Here is a 20,222-nt window from a genome sequence, read left to right as displayed (position 1 = left end):
GCAGGGCCCCAGGAGCGCCAGGGCTCTCGGGGGGTCTCGCCCCAAGCCTCGCTGGTGGCAGGGCTCTCCCACCCCCCAGGCTTTGCATGGCTACAGCCAAAACCCCCTCCCCAGGACAGGGACCATCCCCACCTCCCTGGTGCCTTGTTCCAGGGTTGCTGGCAAAAGAGTTGTGCCAGCTACAACCTCGCAGTGCCTGCTGCCCCTCATTGCATTGGCTACCAAAACACCTTCAGCGATTTGCAACTGCCCATCCAGCAGTTTCAGGCTGATGTTAAACCCTGCTCCTGCCTCCCCTTGGCCAGGCAAGCCAAGCCCAGCTCCTGCCAGCTCTGCCTGCAGGCCACGTGCCCCTCGCCCCTTCCAGTCTTGGAGCTGTTTGCTGTCCCCCCTCCAGCTTCTCCGCATCCCTCCACGATGGATGCCCAGCAGAGGGGATAATAACGTCCCTCAATCTGCGTCTCTTTGCCTGGCCCGGCATGTGGCTTACCTCACCAGCAACGAGAAGCAAAGCTTGGTTTTGCACACACTTAAGGATTCTCTGGAACTGCACACCAATTTCAAGTTGCACGTCTCTCCCTCCAAGGGGTCTTGGGGTGGGTTTTTTTTTCGGGACCCCAAAAAAATATTCTCAAGAACAGAAAGACAGAAATGACACGGGCTGTTTCCCCTACGCAGCCTCTCTCAAGGTGCTGGCCTCAGAGGGGTGCATCTCATTTTGAGACTACAGCAAATGCACTTTGATGGAAGGACTCATTTCCGTCCTTGTGGTCTGAAAGCTGAGAAAAGCAAAACTCTACTGCAGGTCACTAGACTGTAATTTGGAGAGCAGAGAAAGGACGTCATTGTCATCGTAAGCTCAGGTGGCCTCCTGGTGCCATAGCACAGCGCTGGAGCATAGGAAACTAAGCCTTGCAGCTTGCGAGGCAGCAGACAGTTGCATAGGAAGCCTGACGCCTGTCTGGCAGAAAATGTGAGGTCCCCACGGGTGTACAGCTACCCTAACCTGTGGGCTGTGATTCTGCACCCCAGCCGGCACCTGGATCCCGCTCCCCAGCCACCACAGGCAGGTGACCCGGTTAGCATAAGGAACAGCTCACTCCTGGCTCGGTGCTCAAGCTGCTCTCCCAGGGAAGTAAGACAGCAGGAGGGATGCAGGCGGGGAGTGCAGAAAACTGACTACTTTTGAATTGGGAGGGATCTGAAAATTATTCTGTTAAATCTTCTGCCAGGAAAAAAGGTAAAATTCTTCCCTTAAAAATTTTGATTCCAAGGCACTTGCTCAGCTCTCACTTAAAGAGCAGGTCTGGGACCAATGAAGACTGGGTAACTGGAGCAAGATTGTTTAGGGTAACTGGAGCAAGATTGTTTATCTCCCTTTGCATCCATTTCCCAATAGAGCCAAAATACAAAATGGAAACCTTTCCTTCCCTTAGGTAATGCTCTGCCAGAGCTGGCATCCTGCGAGTGTTGGCTGGAAGGACCTCTGGAGGTCTCCAGATGCAGGACTACTGCCAGCAGCAGATCAGGTTGGCTGTAGCCGTGTCTAGCCACAAAGCCAAAGTCTGCTTCTCATGTGTTTGCACAGCACTTTGTGCATCAGGACCCTTTTCCTGGATGAAGTTCACGGCGAGCTCTGACTCACTGCACAGCGAGGTTGAGCTGGGGCGTCCACCTCCCTCTGCAGCTCTCGGGGAAGGAAGGCCAGATGGGGTACGCACCACCAACATCCGTCCAGTCTGTTAGCGCATTCCTGTGCCGGTTTCACCTTTCAAAAAAATGCCATCCTGAGGACTGTGATGGTTCGGGACCAGGTAGCCTGCCTGTTTGGCTTTTCCTGCTAGGGGCCAGTAACACAGGAGGGAGGGCAGGCAGGAGAGCACCAGCTGAATTTACTGACGGATTGAGCCAGATTCCTATGTGCTGCCAGCACAAAAATAGCTGCCATCTTTGGATTTTACAGCTTTGCTTTGTTACAGTCTGGATCAGACTTGTTTTCAAAACAACCTTCAAGAGACATAAATACACCTGTCATTGAACACAAATATGCCTGGAATGATTAACTGATACTTCCCGGCAGTAATCCCCGCACCTCTATATCAGCAGTTAAAAAAAATTAGTTGGGATCACAGAGAGGAAACAACTGCATGCAAAACGTTAGCTGTGTGCCTCACTCACTATTTTTTCAACTTTATGCTATTGGATTACTTTGTTAAGCACTCTGGGGACAGAGACAGCGAAGAACAGCTTTCATTGGCAAAGGCAAGCAGTTTCTCACACACGGCTCTATTTTCCATGCCTCATCCAGCAAATTGTATGCTAAGCCTAAAAAAACAGCAAGGAACAACTCTATCCAAGAGGGGCCGAGTAGTCCGGATTTCACATCCCTGTGTGCTGGCAGTCTAGCACCGGTATCAGGAACTTACTGGGAGCAGGTGGGAAGTGCCCCATACTGGGGAGACACAAGCAGCAAGATCCTTGGTGCTGCCCCAGGAGTGAGGAGCTCCCTTCCCGGCAAGGCCGCCTAAGCCTACATGCAGCCAGGAGGGACAGTCAGCTTTATTCGTCTTCTAGCATTAACCAGAGCTTTGAGACTTTTGGCCTCGGTCAGAGTCCAAGCAGCACAGATGGGCTGCCACGGCCACCCTTTCTGTGTTTAAAGAACAGTTGTGTCTCACGTGCCCCCTTGCCACTCGAGGACTCTGCCTGGTACAGCAGCATTTTTCCAATTCTTAGTCCATAATTAAAGCAGCCAAGATACGCTATTAATTTCCCTACTAATGAAATATTACTTTATGCAGTGTCATTCTTTCGCACACGGCCACACTCTTGAAACACAGAGCTCGCACTGACTTCAGGCTTGCAAACAGGAAGACCGATCCCTGGTTTGCATCTGCAAACCTGCACGTGCAAAGAAGCCGGTGGCCAAGGAGCTGTTCCACATCACGCCAAGCCCGGCCTGCGGCCCGACATGCCCGTGCCACCGCAGGGAATCTTCGGAAATCCTGACAAGCGAAGTACAGTGGGTGGACTGCAGCTCTGTGGGAAACCTGCTGCAAAACCTGACATCTGTATTCAAACTGTAAAAACACTCAAAACAAGGTTGACGCTGAAGGCGCAGACCATACTTCTAAGAGAATGCTGAAAAGCCAGCCTGCAGCGTAACTCCACAGGTTAACTTCCATTAGCGCTCTGCCCTGATGTTACGCTTGCTGTGTCACTCAAGTGGCTGTTCTGTTTCAAGCGCTGCTATTTTGAGGAACAGGGGGAAAAAACCCAAAAAAACCCCAAACCCTTTCAGTTTCCAGAACTGATAGCCACTCCGGGGACAGTACTGGTCCCTTTTTGATGCTTTTTTTTCTCTCTCAGCCTTCCTGGCCGGCTCAGCGCTGCACCGGGCTCATCAGGAACCCAGCTTCAAGCGCCGGGCTCGCGCTGCCTCACAGGCCTTGCGCCCAACGCTCACTGCGACCTGCCCACCTGGTGGGTAGCGGCGAGGACAGGGAGGCTGCTGGGCCCCCCGGCACCGCCGGGGACGGACCCGCGGGCCCCCCGCCCCGGGGTCACCGGCTCGGTCCCGGCTCGGGCCTGGTGGCACCGGGCGCCCTGGGACCCAGCCGGGGCGCCGGCACCGGGGCCGGGGCCGGCTGAGGGCCCGCCGCCGCCAGGGGGCGCAGGATCGCGGCGGGGACGTCCAAGCACGCCTGCCCGCCGCCGCCTCGCCTACTCGCCCCGCCTCCGCCACGTGACGTGCCGTGACGTCAGCCCCGGGGTCAGGTGGAAGGGGCGGTCCGGCGCGGCGTAAGCGCGGACCGGAAGTGGCGAGCGCGAGGTCGGAAGTGGCGGTGGCAGAGGCCCTTTCGTGAGCGGTGACGGCGGCTCAAGATGTCGATCGAAATCGAGTCCTCCGAGTGCGTGTGGCGGCGGGGAGGGGTGGCGGCGGCGGCGGTGGCCGCGGGGGAGGGGCTGGGGGCTGCCCCCCGAGGCGCTCGGGGGACGCGAGGGCTGCGGCGGTGGCGGGGGTGGTGGCGGCGGTGCCCGCCTCGCCGCGGCCGGGCCCCCGGCGAGGAGCGGGGGGCGGGGTAGGCCGTGGGGCTGGTGTGGTGAGTGCGCCCTGTGCCCCTGCAGTGTGATCCGGCTGATCATGCAGTACCTGAAGGAGAACAGCCTGCACCGAGCCCTCGCCACCCTTCAGGAGGAAACGACGGTGTCCCTCAACACTGTGGACAGCATTGAGAGCTTTGTGGCTGACATCAACAGCGGGCACTGGGACACCGTGCTGCAAGCCATACAGTCGCTGAAGCTGCCCGACAAGACCCTGATTGATCTCTATGAGCAGGTGAGGCAGGGCAGGCTCTGTACGGGCTGTTCTGGTCTGGGTGGAAGCCCCTCTCTGGAGTGTTGCTTAGCCTTTGCTGATGCAGATGTTTGTCTCTTGATGCAGGTTGTGCTGGAGCTGATTGAGCTCCGGGAGCTAGGTGCTGCCAGGTCTCTCCTGAGACAAACAGATCCCATGATCATGCTAAAACAAACTCAGCCGGAGCGGTACATCCACCTCGAAAACCTTCTGGCCAGATCTTACTTTGATCCTCGTGAGGTATGTTATGCTTTTCCTAGAGACCGCATGATGCTGCCTTGCGTGACCCCTAGCATCGGTCCAAGTCGCTAACAGCTTACAGCATCTTTTCTTTTCCATGCTGGGAGCGAGAACGTGCAGCTTCCTAGTTTGACGATTTTACATGTTTTATGAAGTGTTTGGGAAATGATGTGTAGCTCTTGATCATGAGGCATCATGAGCGGTGGTTCTGAAGTAATACTGCAGGTGGCAGTTTGGGCATTTATACCTGTATCCTGCCACAGGATGACACCTGTGCCTTGCTTTTCCTGTCTGACAGATGCAAAAGAAAATGTACGTTTTGTAAATAAAATTGTTCTTGTATAATAACAATAAAAACGAGATAACAAGGCATTATTTCTGACTGATTATGTCAATCTGACATTTCTAGTGGAAGCATATCCCAAATGTTTGAAGGGTTGGTGTTAAAGGGAAGGGCTGTTTTGAAGGCCTAATAGAAAATTAATTTGGAAGGGGCTTCAATTCAGAGCAATGAATGTGTTTATGCAAAATGGTTTTGAAGAATCACTTCATAAAAATAACTTCTCTCTAGGCATACCCAGATGGAAGTAGCAAAGAGAAGCGGAGAGCTGCTATTGCACAAGCTTTAGCTGGAGAAGTCAGCGTCGTACCTCCATCTCGTCTTATGGCGTTGTTGGGGCAGGTAATTCTTGAAGAATGTTTTAGTAGCTATGTCAGTTTCTGCAGATCTTTGCCACGTAAAACTAACTGTGATGTAGTTGATTCCCCAACTCTATAAAAGTAAAGCTCTAAATATTGCACATTTACATGTGGTATAGTGAAAGTGATATTTTCTCCATGTGGCAAGGATTTAGTGGTTGTAGGAAAAGACAGCACTCCAGCAGTAGATTTCTTCCCATAGCATAAATACTCAGCGCATAGAGAAGATTATTTTCAAAGAACATACTACACACACAGTTTCTGTTGTCGTACTTGCAGCTTTCTTTTGATTCTCAGAAGGTATTCATTGATACTCTATGCAGACAGAATTTCATGATTTTGCTGGCTTATGGCTTACATCTTCCTTTTTAAGCTTGTACGTATGCCGAATAAATTCTCTCAGCATAACAGGTGTGTCCTGTGACTGAAGGCAGCTCTCTGCTAAAGGGGTTTTATAAGATTCTGTCTTTTGAACAAAGTTCATTTGTGCCTTCCAAGAAAGCTTATGTGTTGTTTTTAATTTTAATGTATGCAGTTCTAGGCAAATAGACAATAGGTCAGGTAATTTAAATTAACACAAGATTGAACTCACAGTGCATACTGAAGGTAGAATGAGAAGAGTGGGCCTGAGTCATTCTCCCTCGCAAAAATCGTTTGGGGATAATGTTCTGTTCTGTTTGTTATGAGTTAGGAAGCATAATCTGGTAAGTCTTGTTTCAAGTAATTGTTTGCGGTGTATTTGTCTCAAACTGTGCAGGTATACGATTTGTAAGGGTACAAGAAACTATTGCTGTGTTGTGCTAATTAGAAGCAAGTTCTGATGAGGAAGGTGTATGTTAACTGATACCTAACTGTATGGCTTTCAACTCCTCAAAAGGCATTGAAATGGCAGCAGCATCAGGGCCTGCTTCCGCCTGGTATGACAATTGACTTGTTCAGAGGCAAAGCAGCTGTGAAAGATGTAGAAGAAGAAAAGTTCCCCACACAGCTGAGCAGACATATTAAGGTGATGTTTTGTTTGCTTTTATGTGTGTTACTGCTGCTTGTTCCTTCCTGTGCTTTATGTTGGGAGGTAGGAGTAAACCTTCTGAATTCTTCTGTTCTCTTTTTTGTAAGTAATTTCCCTCTCTCTCTTTTTTTTCTTTTCGTTCTTCTCCATGCTTTATCTCATCACAACACTTCTCATGAGAGTCTGAAATGAGGTCCCTTAACAAGATTGGGTGCTCATGGTATTTGTGAATATGATAAATGTATTAATTGTTTCTTTGACTTCACACTCCAGAATCATTCAGTTTTCAGAAGTGGTTTGCTTAGTCCGCTTCTTTATTTGTGCAAGGAGATACTCATATCTTAAACTTCTGTGCGTGCATATTAGCTTCTGTGAATCACTTAAGTTTTGATTGTGAACTACTACATACCAGGTCTACTAATATGATCAGTGTCTCCTTTTTAAGGATTTTATCATACAGATTTCAAAAGAGAAGGATAGCTGTGCTGTAATGACATAGTTGTCCTGCAGCACTCACAATATGGAATAGGCAGCTTCCTCCGGTGAAGGCTTTTCGCCTTCACCAAGCAGTTCTGTACAGTGAGAAGTGTTAGTTCACTGTAGTAGCTCTACCAGTTCTCACAATGAACAGAAGAGAATGTTTTTCAGAAGTCATGAGTTGGAACTTGTGAAATCAATTTGTTGTGTTCAGTAACAGCTTGGTAAAAATGCTTTATTAGAACTTGTTTACCCGTACTGATCTTGGATTTTTGTATTGATTAGTGAAAACTTTTTCCTATACTCAGTTGTCACGGTCACTTGTATTTAAAAATTAAAAATTTAAAAATTGTATAGAAAAAATACAAAACATTCTCTGTGAAAATGTCGCTGGAGAAACATCATCCCAAGTGAAGCAACTTGTACTACTTCAGAAATTTCTGAAGTCTGCTAGGGATATATGTTGGGTATTGGAAAGGTGTTTGTTAACATACATGTTCACTGCAAAAACAAAAATATGAAGACAACCAACCTAACTGCTGCTGTAAGCATGGAGTGTTTGGTGTAAGTTTCACAGATATTACCAGATCAAAAGGAGGGGGTTTTGTTTGTTTTTGAAGTGCTAGTATGTAGGTATTAATAGTTTTTTTTGTGCCTTGACATTACACATGGTGATTTTGTGATGATGGATTTGTGAATCCATACCTCTAGAAAATACTATAATTTTGCCACCAAAAGGAGGCTACAGTTTTGTTTTAATGAGTTGCTTCTCATAAATTGCTTACTAGACTTAATTTTATATTCTCCTAAAAACAGTTTGGGCAGAAGTCGCATGTGGAGTGTGCTCGGTTTTCCCCAGATGGGCAGTATCTGGTTACTGGCTCTGTTGATGGCTTCATTGAAGTATGGAACTTCACGACTGGAAAGATTAGGAAGGTAAATCGCGCCTTATTTCACACGGATAATTCATTGGCCAGAGCACCTGGTTTTATTCTTTGAGATTATACTTTGTTTTCATTTCTCAGGGACTGTGAATCTGAAAAGGATGTCTGCTTGGGTGATTCAAATATCAGTCTGGAATCTTTACATGGGTTTAATTGTCTAGTTTGTCATAGACTTCTGTCTGCGATAACTTTTTTGTTTGTTTGTTTTACCTTTCTGGATCATCGTTGTTGCCTCTAAAATGGTGACGATAGCACTTCCCTGTTTTTATGAGGTTGTGAGGTCTGCTTGATGATAGGTTATAAAATATAACTGAAGTTAAAACTGCTAGTACTTTTGCACTTTGCCTTAAAATATTTTTTATTAAATTCACTATTTTGACTGGTGGATCTTCCGCTTTCATTTAGGATCTGAAGTACCAGGCACAAGATAATTTTATGATGATGGATGATGCAGTGCTGTGCATGTGCTTCAGTAGAGATACAGAAATGCTAGCAACCGGGGCACAAGACGGAAAGATCAAGGTACAAATCTTTTCATATGGTATGTTAGTAGAGGTGGTGACCAGAAGGATTCACTTTCAATTGCAGTAATGTTGCAATTCTGTATAAAAAACAAATGAAGTTTAGCATGGTTCAGAAAGAGATACCTGTTGGCTCTGATGTTGAAGCTTCTGTGATCCCGTAACAAAGTAACCACCTCTGTTTCATTTGCTCTTTCCTCTCCAGGTGTGGAAAATCCAGAGTGGTCAGTGTCTGAGAAGATTTGAACGAGCTCACAGTAAAGGTGTTACATGCCTCAGTTTCTCTAAAGACAGCAGCCAGATTCTTAGTGCTTCTTTTGATCAGACAATCAGGTAAATAAACTGAATGTGTGAGCTACAGTGCAGGAGAAAAGAAAACAGAATTTCCACATTAAGCAGTTAAACTTTTGAATATAGATTCATTTGACCTGGGATTTGATCCCCTTGCATTGAGTTTTAATACTATAGGACAGCATGTCTCTTGAGGGTTGGAGAGGAACAGTTTGAAAGTTTGACCTTGCTTAACTTGTATTATTCCAGGGCTAGAGGCCATGTACTTCTTCTGGTCTAGTGTCATTTACATTGACCTTGCCTGTTTTCTTTCTTGGGAGACTCCTAGCTTAAGAAACAGTTGTGTCAACCTTCAAAAATAACATTTTTTTATAATAAGCTTAGGGTAAAAAAGATCTGAGGATAACAGGATGATGACATTTTTTGAAACAGCCTAAACAGCCTAATTGTGCTCATTAGCTTTAGTAGACAACAGGACAGTAGTTGGTTCTATCCAGTGTATTTTCTGTGTGAAGCAATATTATGGGCTCTTCTTTTTGTACTATCTAAAGAAGTCCTCTGAGAGCAGCTTTAAGTATTTTGGTACATCTTCTCTGCTTCCTCCTGATAGTTGTTGAACAGAGCAAAATTTCCAAAAGTCCAAAAGTGCTTGGGGATCTCGATTAGCAACAGTCATGGCTCTCCCGTGGGCTTGAATAAGGGTCTGTGTGTCCCTGCGAGCTGCATGTAGGTGAGAGGAGATAGGGTGCATCCCTACACATTCATGAACAATCACTTTGCATCCTGTTGGTGCTCCTGAAGTCATGTGTTGCCAGCCCACACCCTGAATCCATCTCTGTAATCCCAGCCCCCAGATCCACCCCTCTGTCTCTTGGATCCAGAGAACTCCCTTTAGAGTGGGAACAAGGGGAAGAAGGACCCAAAGAAAATGTTTTCTCGACATCTATTCTTCCCAGCAGTCTGACATGGAATACTAGAGATACAACCCTGGAAGACAGCCAGGCTGATAGACCCTGAGAGCTGCAAGAGCGGGAGTTGCAATTCATATCTGGAAATGGCAGTACAGCCTTTCCTGTGCTTTAGGGTGCTGGTTTTTGACCTGAGTATCTCTCCAGATGTACGTGGTGTATAAGGGAAGGCTGAGAGAGCTGGGCCTGATCAGCCTGGAAAAAGAAGGCTGAGAAGGGACCTAGTTGCCTCATCTAGAGGTAGTCATAGATAAGACAATGCCAGACTCCTCTCAAGTGCACAGTTCCTACAAGGGACAACCTCCAGGAAGTGAAATTCTGATTGTATATACAGAAAAACTTCTCTTTTTTCCTCTTGAGAAAGAAGCAGAGCTTGGACAATACTGAGAGAGTTGCGTCAGGCTGGGGGCGGATCGCAACTCTTGAGGACTTTCTAAGCTAAATTGAACAAGACCATGAGTGACTTGGAAGTTGACATTGCTTTGAGGAGAGCAGTGGAATAGAGGTCTTCTGAGGTCTCTTCCAGCCTAAGTTATTCTGTGGTTCTCTGACATGTACCATTGTTTTGGAATCTCTGTTAGAGAAAAATCATGCAGCCAGATGGTTTATACATTTATGCTGGCAAGAGAAAAAAAAATATTTTCAGTGATGAAAAAGAGCCATAGAGACAGGATAATTTTTCTCTTCACTCCCAAAAGATACTTCCCATTTCTCCAGGCTGTCTCTGCAGTTCTGCTTTTGGGCGTGGGAATTCTTTCCATTTGTAATGCAAACCATCCTTTGCTGTGTAGCACCAGCATTGTGTTGGGATATGAGCTGTGGGGGTTTTTTTAACCAATCTGTATAGCTCAGTATCCCAGTGTCTGTGGGAACATTCCTTTTGGGCAGTCAAACTGTTCATGATGTTGAAGGCTTGCAAGCTGAGATGTTGGGAACCCAGGACTGGGAGCTGAGTCTTTCTACAAACTTTGGAGTTGCTTTGGTGCGCAATCCAGTTAGTGTAGTTCAGCAAGTTGATAATGTGTCGGCTCAGTTACAGCAGTTGGATATGAGGTCTGTCTGCAGAAAATCCAAGGAATTACATCCCTCTTAATGTGGTTGGGCTAAACTGAACACACTTGGCATTACGTGACACTTTCCACGTGCTAAGACTTACGTGCGTACAGTTACTGCAGCTTACCTGGTGTGCAGATGATCTGTTAAGCCGCAACACGATAAAGCAATGGATTGTTGTGGGACAGGTATGAAGGTGGTTAGGCTTGCATCTGTGCTCTAAGAAAGCTCAAGTGTCTGTGCAACCTGTGTAAGGCAGGCTAGACATAAATTATAAAAGACTAATTTAGGAGGTACCTCTAGAGGTCTCTAGTCTCATATGCTTCTCTGAGCATAGCCAACCTTTCAGTTAGGACAGCTTGCTCAGGGCCTTGTCCAGCTGAGTTCTCAAAATCTCCATGGGTGGAGACCCCACTGCTTCCCTTGGCATCTGTCCTAGGGCTGTACAACCCTCTCAGAGAAAATCCTGTTTGGACATAAGGAAAAATGTTTTTGTTTTGTTTTCCTTTGTAACTTGTGTCCTTTGCCTCTTGTCCTTTAGCTGTACACCTCTGAGAAGAATATGACTCCATTTATTCTGTAAAAACTGTTAGGTAGTGATGTTAACTAAATAGTTACAATTTTTCAGGTGTTTAGTAAGGACTTAGATATCCTTTTTTTTTCTTTTAAAGGATCATTGCAGGGTGGATAAAAGCAAGAATGAAAGTTAATTGTAACTTTTAATACTAGCAAATAGTCACAAAAATACTCAAACTCTGTTCTAATCTAAGTTACCAGATGGGCAGCAACCTCATCAAATCCTTGTTTCCGCAGCGCTTAGCATCTGGAAAGCGTTGTTTAACATTTATGTAGTGCAGTAATTCTGATCCTGCACCTATTTGGTGTCTTGTTACTGAGTGGAATTTGGTCACTGCTGGGTAGATTTGGTTTGCAGCAACGCTTTTCTATTGCTACGCAGAGACTTTGCTGCATTTGAAAGCAGCTTAGGTCAGTTTTGTCTAGCTCACAGTTATTTTTCTTCTTTGGGGTATTCTGACTTACTTAATAATTTGTTTAACTTTTTTGTCTACAGGGAAGACAGCAATTAGATGCTCCTGAACTTTCATTTCGCTGGGCTGTATGCACCCAGCCCTCTCAGCCTCTCCTCATGCATCATGTAGTCTAGCCCTCTGGCCATCTTAGTGGCCTCTTAGTGGGAGCCCCAAACTGGACACAGTCCTCCAGAGGTGGCTACACCTCTGCCAAGCAGAGGGCAACCTTAATCTGCAGACTGTGCCTCTCCTAATCCAGCTGGTGTGTGGCTGCGTTTCCTCAAAGCCACAGCACGCTGCTGGCTTTCACCTTGTTCCCTCTGGGCCTGCCAGGTCCTTTGCTGCAGACCTCCTCTGCAGCCGCTCAGCCCCCAGTTAATTCTCATGCCTGAGGTGGTTCTGCAACAATCTGTTCTCAACATCACGAGGTTTCTCTCAGTCCATCTGTCTGGTTGGTCAAGGTTTCCAACTTCCTTATCTGTCTTTTTCAAAATTGAGTTGCAGAATATGGGACTTACATTGTGAATCAGATTGATCCAGTGCTTGATGACTGTATACGTTTTATGTTTAATTGAATGGGATTGTATAATACATTTAATAGCTTTAGGCCCTTGCCTGTACTGTAAAACCCCATGATACTAATGTTACTGCTTTAGATGAAAATGAAGAAATGTGTGGATCTGCAGGCAACTGCCCAGTGAACACGTATTACAAAACATCTTAATGAGAGACGTTAATCTGTTTAAATCCTGATATATATGAACTATAGCATAAGCATTTTAAATGAAATTATGTAAGGTTGGATGTTGTATCAAGGACAGCAATTTTCAAATGGAACAAGGAATTTCATTCTCAAGGCTTCAGACTTCTGTTTGAAAACTGTATTTCTGTAGCCAGTAGGTACTGCAGTTTAAGGGTGATAGAGATTAGCCGTATAATTTCCTTATAGATGACCAAGCAAACTCTTTGCAGAGTTGCACACTAAGAGGCAATGGGAGCAGCTTGCAAAAGAGAAAAATTCTGGCTGAGTGTAAGGAAAGAATTTTCCTTAACTCAACTGGACAAGGCCTTGGTCAAGGCCCTGAGCAAGCTGACCTCACTTAAAGTTGAGGAGTCTATTGGACTAGAGACTTTCAAACGTAATTCCGTAATTTTTGTTTTGTTAGCTTCCTAGTTTCCCCTTTCATAGTCCTGTCTTCTAATATGTATAGTGTATATTACATACATAGCCTTGAGGCTGAAGGTTGATGGTATTTCCCTAAGCTTTTCACAGGAATACATAATGCCTTTGATGAAAGGGGCTTGTGATAAAGAGTTAAGAGTTGCAGACTTTTAGCACTTTTTATTGTTGCCTATCAAAGGTATCCCGCATTTAAAATACGGTGAAGGCAGAGAGTGGTTCAGACTACCTCAGTTGCTCACTCAGTTGTGACCTCTGTTGTGTGACAGGATTCATGGTTTAAAATCTGGGAAGACTTTAAAGGAATTCCGTGGTCATTCTTCCTTCGTCAATGAAGCTACTTTTACCCAGGACGGCCACTATATTATCAGTGCGTCTTCTGATGGCACAGTGAAGGTAAGATAGCATTTACCCTTTGTAAATAACACATTCAGACTATTTGCATGTTGTAGCTGATTCGTTATAACTGCTGCAGTCATTGGAGAAGGACTTGGGGTTATCTGCAATAATATGTCTTTCTGCTTGTGACCTTTGCTGTAAATTGGTGTAAGTGAGAACTGATGAAGTTTCATACTGTGCTTACAGACTGCTGCAGAGCCTGCTTCTGCTGTATTTATGAAAGGAGGACATAAGTGCAGTACTTATCTGCCTGCTCCTGCATTGTTCTAGAAATAGAATTGACCGTGACGCCTCTTGTCCTGGAATGTGGGGATTCCCTTGTCTGAAATAATGGCATTTTCTTGCTTACTGTGTTGGACGCCTGTTTATTTCTTGGTGCTTAGGAGTCCCTTGTTGTGTAAGCTAGGTAATCTAGCATTAATGACACTGGTTGTAGAAATGATAGGTTTGGCTTCTAGTCTCAGCAAAGAGTGGAACTACTCAGTATGTAGCAGTTAAGAGGAGTAAAGCATTGTTGTGTATAGGGCATTATTGACTACTAATAAATAAATGAATACAGAAACAGCTACATTAAGTAGGACATAGATGCAGTGCATGGGGGGGTGGGTAAACAGGTCTGGTTTATAGATATGGCCTAGGAGAGTGTGATAGATTTTGCTGATATTAAATGGGGCGTTACTTCAAACTTGCAGTCTTTGCTAGACTGCCCCAATCATGGGAGTAGCATAAGAAGGCGGTATCTTTCATTTTGATTGTAGTGGTATGTAAACAGCAAAAATATTCCACAGATGGCGAGTTACATTTTATTTTAAATATTAAACAAGCAGGTCCATTTCCTGTTTACAAACAGCTAGACCAGCCTGGTGTTGAGCCTGAAGCAGCTCTAAGCTGGGATATCTCTCCCACCAGTATCAGTGAGGCTTTGCTTTTTCAGCAGTTGTCGTGCCTGTCCTTTGTAAGGGAAACTGTGTGTGCAGAGGCTGCACATGTATTCACAGATACCAGCTAAAACCAGAAAGCAAGTCTGGACTCACCCCTCAGGGAATATGCTTAATGAAAGGGAGCCAGGCTGAATGTGGATAATGGAAATTCACTTTCAGTTCAGTTGTAGTAAAATTGCTCATGGTGTCCACACTTCAAAATAGGTTTGATTTTTTTTTTTTTTTAAATCTGCTTTAAACTACAATTTTTGGAATTCATATTTCCCTTCAGGAGCCTTAAGAAATCTGAATCCTCTATCCTGAATGAGCTCGTTGTTTAATTTTTTTAAAGCTAATTGGTTTTACATTTATTTTTCATACTAGGTTTGGAACGTGAAGACGACAGAGTGCTCAAACACCTTCAAATCTCTTGGCAGCACTGCTGGGACAGACATTACTGTGAACAGTGTCATTCTGCTGCCTAAAAACCCGGAACACTTTGTTGTTTGCAACAGATCAAATACAGTCGTCATTATGAATATGCAAGGACAAGTATGTGGTCTTACTGGTGTCCTTTCAAGTCTCTCTCAGTCATTTTAAGAATGCCAAAAACCTAGTTAATAACCTAGCCTTGGGTTAAACCTGATTTCTCCAGTTTGCTTTCATGAGAGTCTTCTCTGTACCCAGGTTATAGAACAGCTTGACTCGCAGAAAGCAGTTGCAGCTATGGAGAGGTCCTGTGTTCTAAACAGACCTAGTGCTGCCTAAATATTTTTGTCCTGGAGGTAGTAATGATGTGCTGCAGTTTAATCCTGACAAATATTTTTGTGGGGGTATCTTTACAGATTGTAAGAAGTTTTAGCTCCGGTAAGAGAGAAGGTGGTGACTTTGTCTGCTGTGCACTTTCACCTCGTGGTGAATGGATCTACTGTGTTGGTGAAGATTTTGTGCTCTATTGCTTTAGCACAGTGACCGGCAAGCTGGAGAGAACTCTGACTGTAAGTTCTTAGCTTTGAGCTTTCGCAGACTTCTAAACACAAGGATGATTGAAATGTTTGTTATTTATAAAGTCTGTAAGGAGAAGTCTTGTACCAAGGAATCTTTCACCTCTAGCAGCCATGATTGGTAACAAATGCGTTCCAGAACACTTGGCTGTAGAATGTCTTTAGTTTTTTTGGAACCATTTTAATTTTAAAAGTTACAAAAATGTTTACTCACCAAGCCAAGAGTGAATTGGTTCAAACTTACTTGAACTAGAGCATGTCTTGACCTAGGCTCCGGCTGATGGAGAATCTGACCAAGCTGTTAGATTTAAAGCTGTCAGGCTTCAATTTGCTGTGGATTAAACTAAAGAGGAGTACCAGCTTGAATGTCTAAATTTAATGGGGAACACTTAGATGTCGTGGATTTCAGTGGATGTAAACCTTCACTGAACCTTCCGTCACCCCAGAAAAAGTAACTGCTAAGTCACAAAAATTGTTTGCAACTGGAACTTTATACTGGGGGGCATGTGCCTCTGCTTTTGCTGTATGCACAAAGCATGTTAAACCTCAGTGCAGCTTTCCTGTAGTTCTTGTTTGAAGAGGATATTTGGCTTGAATCTGCTAAAGGAAGAACCTTCTGATGCATTTTTCTGCTTATTCTCTAGGTTCATGAAAAAGATGTCATTGGCATTGCTCATCACCCCCACCAGAACCTGATTGCGACTTACAGTGAAGATGGCCTCCTCAAGCTCTGGAAGCCATAGCTTGATTTTACAATGAGCTATGAAGTGTGCCTGTTAGTTGCACGTTATTGATGTTTGTGTTTTAACAAGGTCTAAATGCACAGGATGTGATTTTTGCTCATTTTTCAGTTCAGGTTTCCAGAGAATGAGATTTTTACTTCTTGGTCTAAAGTTAGGTAGATTGATGCTTAAATATAGCATCAGTTAATTTCAGATACTTTTTATTTTTACCAGAGTAGCAGAAGCAATTTCAGCTAGAGTGTTTTTCCTGTCTTCTGAAGTCTGTACTGTTCCTACAGTGTTTATAAAAGTTGAATGAGCTAGGAACTATACACACTTACAAGTCGTTGCTGACTTCCTAGAATACAGTAAAATGCTTTTTTTATTTGAGTGAATTATGTGGAATGGGAAAGCTGTCTCTTCTCCACTGCTGAAGCAAAGACACAGTTTTTACTGGAATGCAGATGAGCCTACTCTGTCCTCGGCTTGAAGGCAGAGGCTTTTCTAGTCCAGTAGGTTTTGCCGTGTTCAATTTTCACTATAATTTTTCCAATTATAGATATTAAGTAGTGTGACACAGCTTCCTCAGAACGAAACTATTCTTTCCCATCTCCCAGCACTTCCTGCTATAAACCTGCCTAACATGGCAGTCAGATATAGGGGTTTTTGTTTTGTTTGTTTGTTTTTGTGGGTTTTTTGTTTCTTTTGTTTGGGGTTTTTTTTGTTTGGTTTTATTTTGTTTTACTTCAAGGCTAAAAAGAATTATTACCTGGGCCCTCTTCCTGTAAGTGCATGTCTTCAGACCAGCTTTAACTGAAGCAGGCCTCAGGGGATCAATATTTTTGAACATGCAAAAGCCGGTTTACATAGGCCGAGTTCCTAGTGCTGTGATGCTGCACATGCTGCAGTTGTTCTGTTTTTTTCCAGTTTATTCAGTTTAACTTTCTGTTTTCCCAAAAGGGAATGGCATACTTAAGCTTTAAATAATTATTTAAGATTGCTTTTTAAATTCATATATCTGTGGACCTAGTTAAGGTGATACTTCGGTCCCACGCTATGATAAAAAGAAGCTTTCAGGCTCTTCAGTTTTGAGCAGATGATGGTCCTGACTAATGCATACTGTTGTGAATGTACACCAGAATATTCTCAAGTCTGACCATGGTTTTTCTAGGATGCAGCAAAAAATGAGGTTTTGTCTGTAATGAGACAAACGCATGTAGATTTGAATCCGCCGCGCTGTTTCCTGTCCTCATCTCTTGTAGAATGCTTTGCTGCCACACTAATCTTTCAAACAGTAATAACTTCTCTTTGACTTAATAAATTAGTTCCAATTTAAATAACCTCAGAATTTTTTTCAGCTGGAGGGCTCCATCCTAACGCAAGTATTGGTTGTCAGCTGGTGACTGACCTCCTTCAGCACTGACCGATGCACTTGATTCGCATGGTCTATGTTCATATTGGTCTAAGGAAATGCAGAAAAATTTTGGCTTAACTTCTCACATAGCATTGCTTGTTCACTACAACCGTAGTGTTTAGTACTGTGTTTAGCTGTAATGTTTTAATTCCATTAAAAATTAACTTTTAATTAAGTTGTTTTTTACTTCCTTATATATGGCAATAAAGTTATTTTTTAGATAGCAAGAAGTGATTATTTTTCCTGCCTGAAAAAAACCCTGGTGTGTCAGAAACATCTGACAATAATACCTCTAACAAGATTCATTGGCAATTAGTACTTTTGATACAGGAGATGATCTTGACAAAATACTTTTAATATTATCTAACTTGTGGTTCATTTTGCCTTCAGATTACGCAGAACCGCTAATCCTCAGTGTAAACTGTATCTTACATTGTTCTTTAAAAGAAAAGTAGTTGTAGCAAATAAAACTGTCAGAATCCTGAATGTTTAAGATTGAAATACATTCTCTACCGTAAAAATGTGGGGAAATCTGGCATTTATGCTTTTTATTTAAGATTTTCTGAGTTTATTGCATCAAGTACTCGAGACAAAAAAGCAAAATGTACTCATACTTACGAAAGGGCAATGGTAAAACTTACCTCCTGGGCTGCAGCTGTAATTAGTAAAATAGGTGGCAGTTGGCACAAAAGTACAATGATAATCTTGAGAATGTTAAGTTTTTTTAAAGGTAAAATGTAATTTTTTTTAAAATAGAAATGTTAATTTTTTTTTTTAGTGTAATCTAGGAAGACATTTTGTCTCTGGAGAATCAGCCAGGTGTTACGCCACTTACCTGTATGTAAGACTTGAACAAGGCAACATCTAGTGCTTTAACTAATATTAAAGAAAGCATTGTTCACCCATGGGTCTTGCTTTATTCTTGAATTATTTTGCTTGGAGATGGCAAGTTCCGTCATACATAGAGGAGTGCAAAATGCTTTGCGGGGGGAGCGCCATGTAATGAAAGTCTCATGGGTCAGTTCATCCCCCTGTTTCTGAACTGGAGATCAATCAGTTTCAGCCTTGTGCGGGTGGAATCAGCTGCCTGCCAGTATGTGCTTGCAGAATGTATGTGGAGGAACTACTGCCATCTCAGCAAAAAATAAGTGAGCTTAGGTTTCTGCACAGTTATCCAAATGGTGTTTGTAACACTTTTTTAATGTTATTGGGGTAATAACTTTGTCCTAGTAACGTGTGAGCCTGTAGATACAGTGTAGTCCTGCTCTGATACCACTACCAGGTTGCCATCTGCAAAGAAAAATCAAACCCTCACTTGAGGCGTAGAAATAGTTAGAGACCAGCTGAAAAATGAAGACTTGATCTCAAAAGAAAAAGATCCTTTGTGAATGTCTTATAAAGCAGCCAAATTCTCATGAGGTCTGAGTGACCAGACAATCTCCGTGGGTGCCTGCCACCCCGCGTCAATCTGTGGTTCTTGTATGTTGCTGATGATTTTGAACGGTGAGCTTGGGTGAGAGGGCCTGCCTCTGATTTGGGGCAGCTTGGTAACACCGGTGTTCAGTCTGAGATAAGAAGAGAAAGAAAATATGTTGTAGGGATTCATAGGAAAGATGATGCTAACAGTCAGTTATAAATGCTCTTCAGGTACAGCTTTTCTTCATTTTTTGCCTAGTGTCTGCATGGGTTTCAGGAGTCCTTTTTAAGCGTGGTTACTCCATCTCCAGTCCCTGTTGATGATGTGGGCTCCGGTGTGTGTGCTCTGGATAGCTGTAAATAAACCCTACAACCTTCTGGATCATGGCAACTTGTGAGAGGCAGGCTGAGCAAACTTGGATCTGAATGTCAGGGGGAAAAGCATAGGCTTTAGGTGAATCCTAAGGAGAAAGGTGGCTAAACATTTTATTTCAGGGGCAGAGTAGGAAAATGGTATGTGGGAATTCTTTGGCTCGCCATGGAGCAAGATGCAAGGAGATGGATGCTGCTGAAGTGAAGGGAGCACAACAATTTAACCTGTAACAGGTGCTGCTTTCATTATGAAACGGGGTAATGAAGCCCTCTTCAGTTTCTTTGTGTCCCTTAGCCTATAAAATTGCTCTCTGTGTAGTAACAAATTCTGATACTGTCTCTGCTTTGTTGGGCAGGACATGGCATTTGCTTGTCTGGGAGCAAGCACGTGTTGCTGCCAACTAATTAAGCCTTTCCTGTCTTCCCAAATTAGAAGCTTTGTAAGCCAAATCAACAAATAAGTGTTCTTTCAAGTTTTATTCACAGAATGACAGGATGCCTGAGGTTGGAAGGGTTGGAGACGCCACCACCTCTCTGGGCAACTTGTGCCAGTGCTCTGTCAGCCTCGCAGGAAAAAGCATTCCCTAATGTTCAGAAGGAACCTCCTGTGTTTCAGTTTGTGCCCATTGCCTTTGGTCCTGTCACTGGGCACCACTGGAAAGAGCTTGGCGCCATCTTCCTTGCACCCTCCCTTCAGGTATTTATATACATTGATGAGATCCCCCTTGAGTCTTCAATTGTCCAGGCTGAACAGTCCCAGATCTCTCAGCCTTTCCTCATAGGAGAGATGCTCCAGCCCCTTCAGCATCTTCATGGCCCTTTGCTGGACTCTCTCCAGTATGTCCATGTCTCTCTTGTATTAGGTAGCCCAAAACCAGACCCAGCACTCCAGGTGTGGCCTCACCAGTGCTGAGTAGAGGGGAAGGATCATCTCCCTCAACCTGCTGGAAACCTGGATACTGTTAGCCTTCTTTCCAAAAAGGGCACATTGCTGGCTCATGTTCAACTTGGTGTCCACCAGGACCCCAACGTTCCTTCTCTGCCCAGCTGCTTTCCAGCTGGGTGGCCCCCAGCATGTCCTGGTGCCGGGGTTGTTCCTCCTCAGGTGCAGGACTTTGCACTTCCCCTTGTTGAACTTCATGAGGTTCCTGCCAGCCCATTTCTCGAGCCTGTCCAGGTCCCTCTGGATGGCAGCACAACCCTCT

General features: G+C 44.3%; 1 protein-coding gene across 1 annotated transcript; it reads left to right on the top strand.

The window, feature by feature from the left end:
* The first annotated feature begins 3,770 nt into the window (after window positions 1–3,770).
* On the top strand, window positions 3,771–18,130 carry SMU1 (SMU1 DNA replication regulator and spliceosomal factor). Its single transcript, XM_087742078.1, has 12 exons — window positions 3,771–3,911; window positions 4,129–4,339; window positions 4,445–4,597; window positions 5,169–5,279; window positions 6,174–6,302; window positions 7,599–7,718; window positions 8,132–8,248; window positions 8,453–8,580; window positions 13,040–13,166; window positions 14,474–14,641; window positions 14,935–15,087; window positions 15,738–18,130. The coding sequence occupies exons 1-12, from the start codon at window positions 3,886–3,888 to the stop codon at window positions 15,834–15,836; spliced, it is 1,542 nt and encodes a 513-aa protein (XP_087598204.1). The 5' UTR covers window positions 3,771–3,885; the 3' UTR covers window positions 15,837–18,130.
* Window positions 18,131–20,222: the final 2,092 nt, after the last annotated feature.

This window comes from Nipponia nippon, unplaced genomic scaffold (genome assembly GCF_047370975.1).
Source record: "Nipponia nippon isolate SJK-2023a ecotype South Korea unplaced genomic scaffold, ASM4737097v1 scaffold_8, whole genome shotgun sequence".
NCBI lineage: Eukaryota > Metazoa > Chordata > Aves > Pelecaniformes > Threskiornithidae > Nipponia > Nipponia nippon.
Note: the sequence above shows the minus strand (reverse complement) of the source record. Positions and strands in the feature narration are given on the sequence as shown.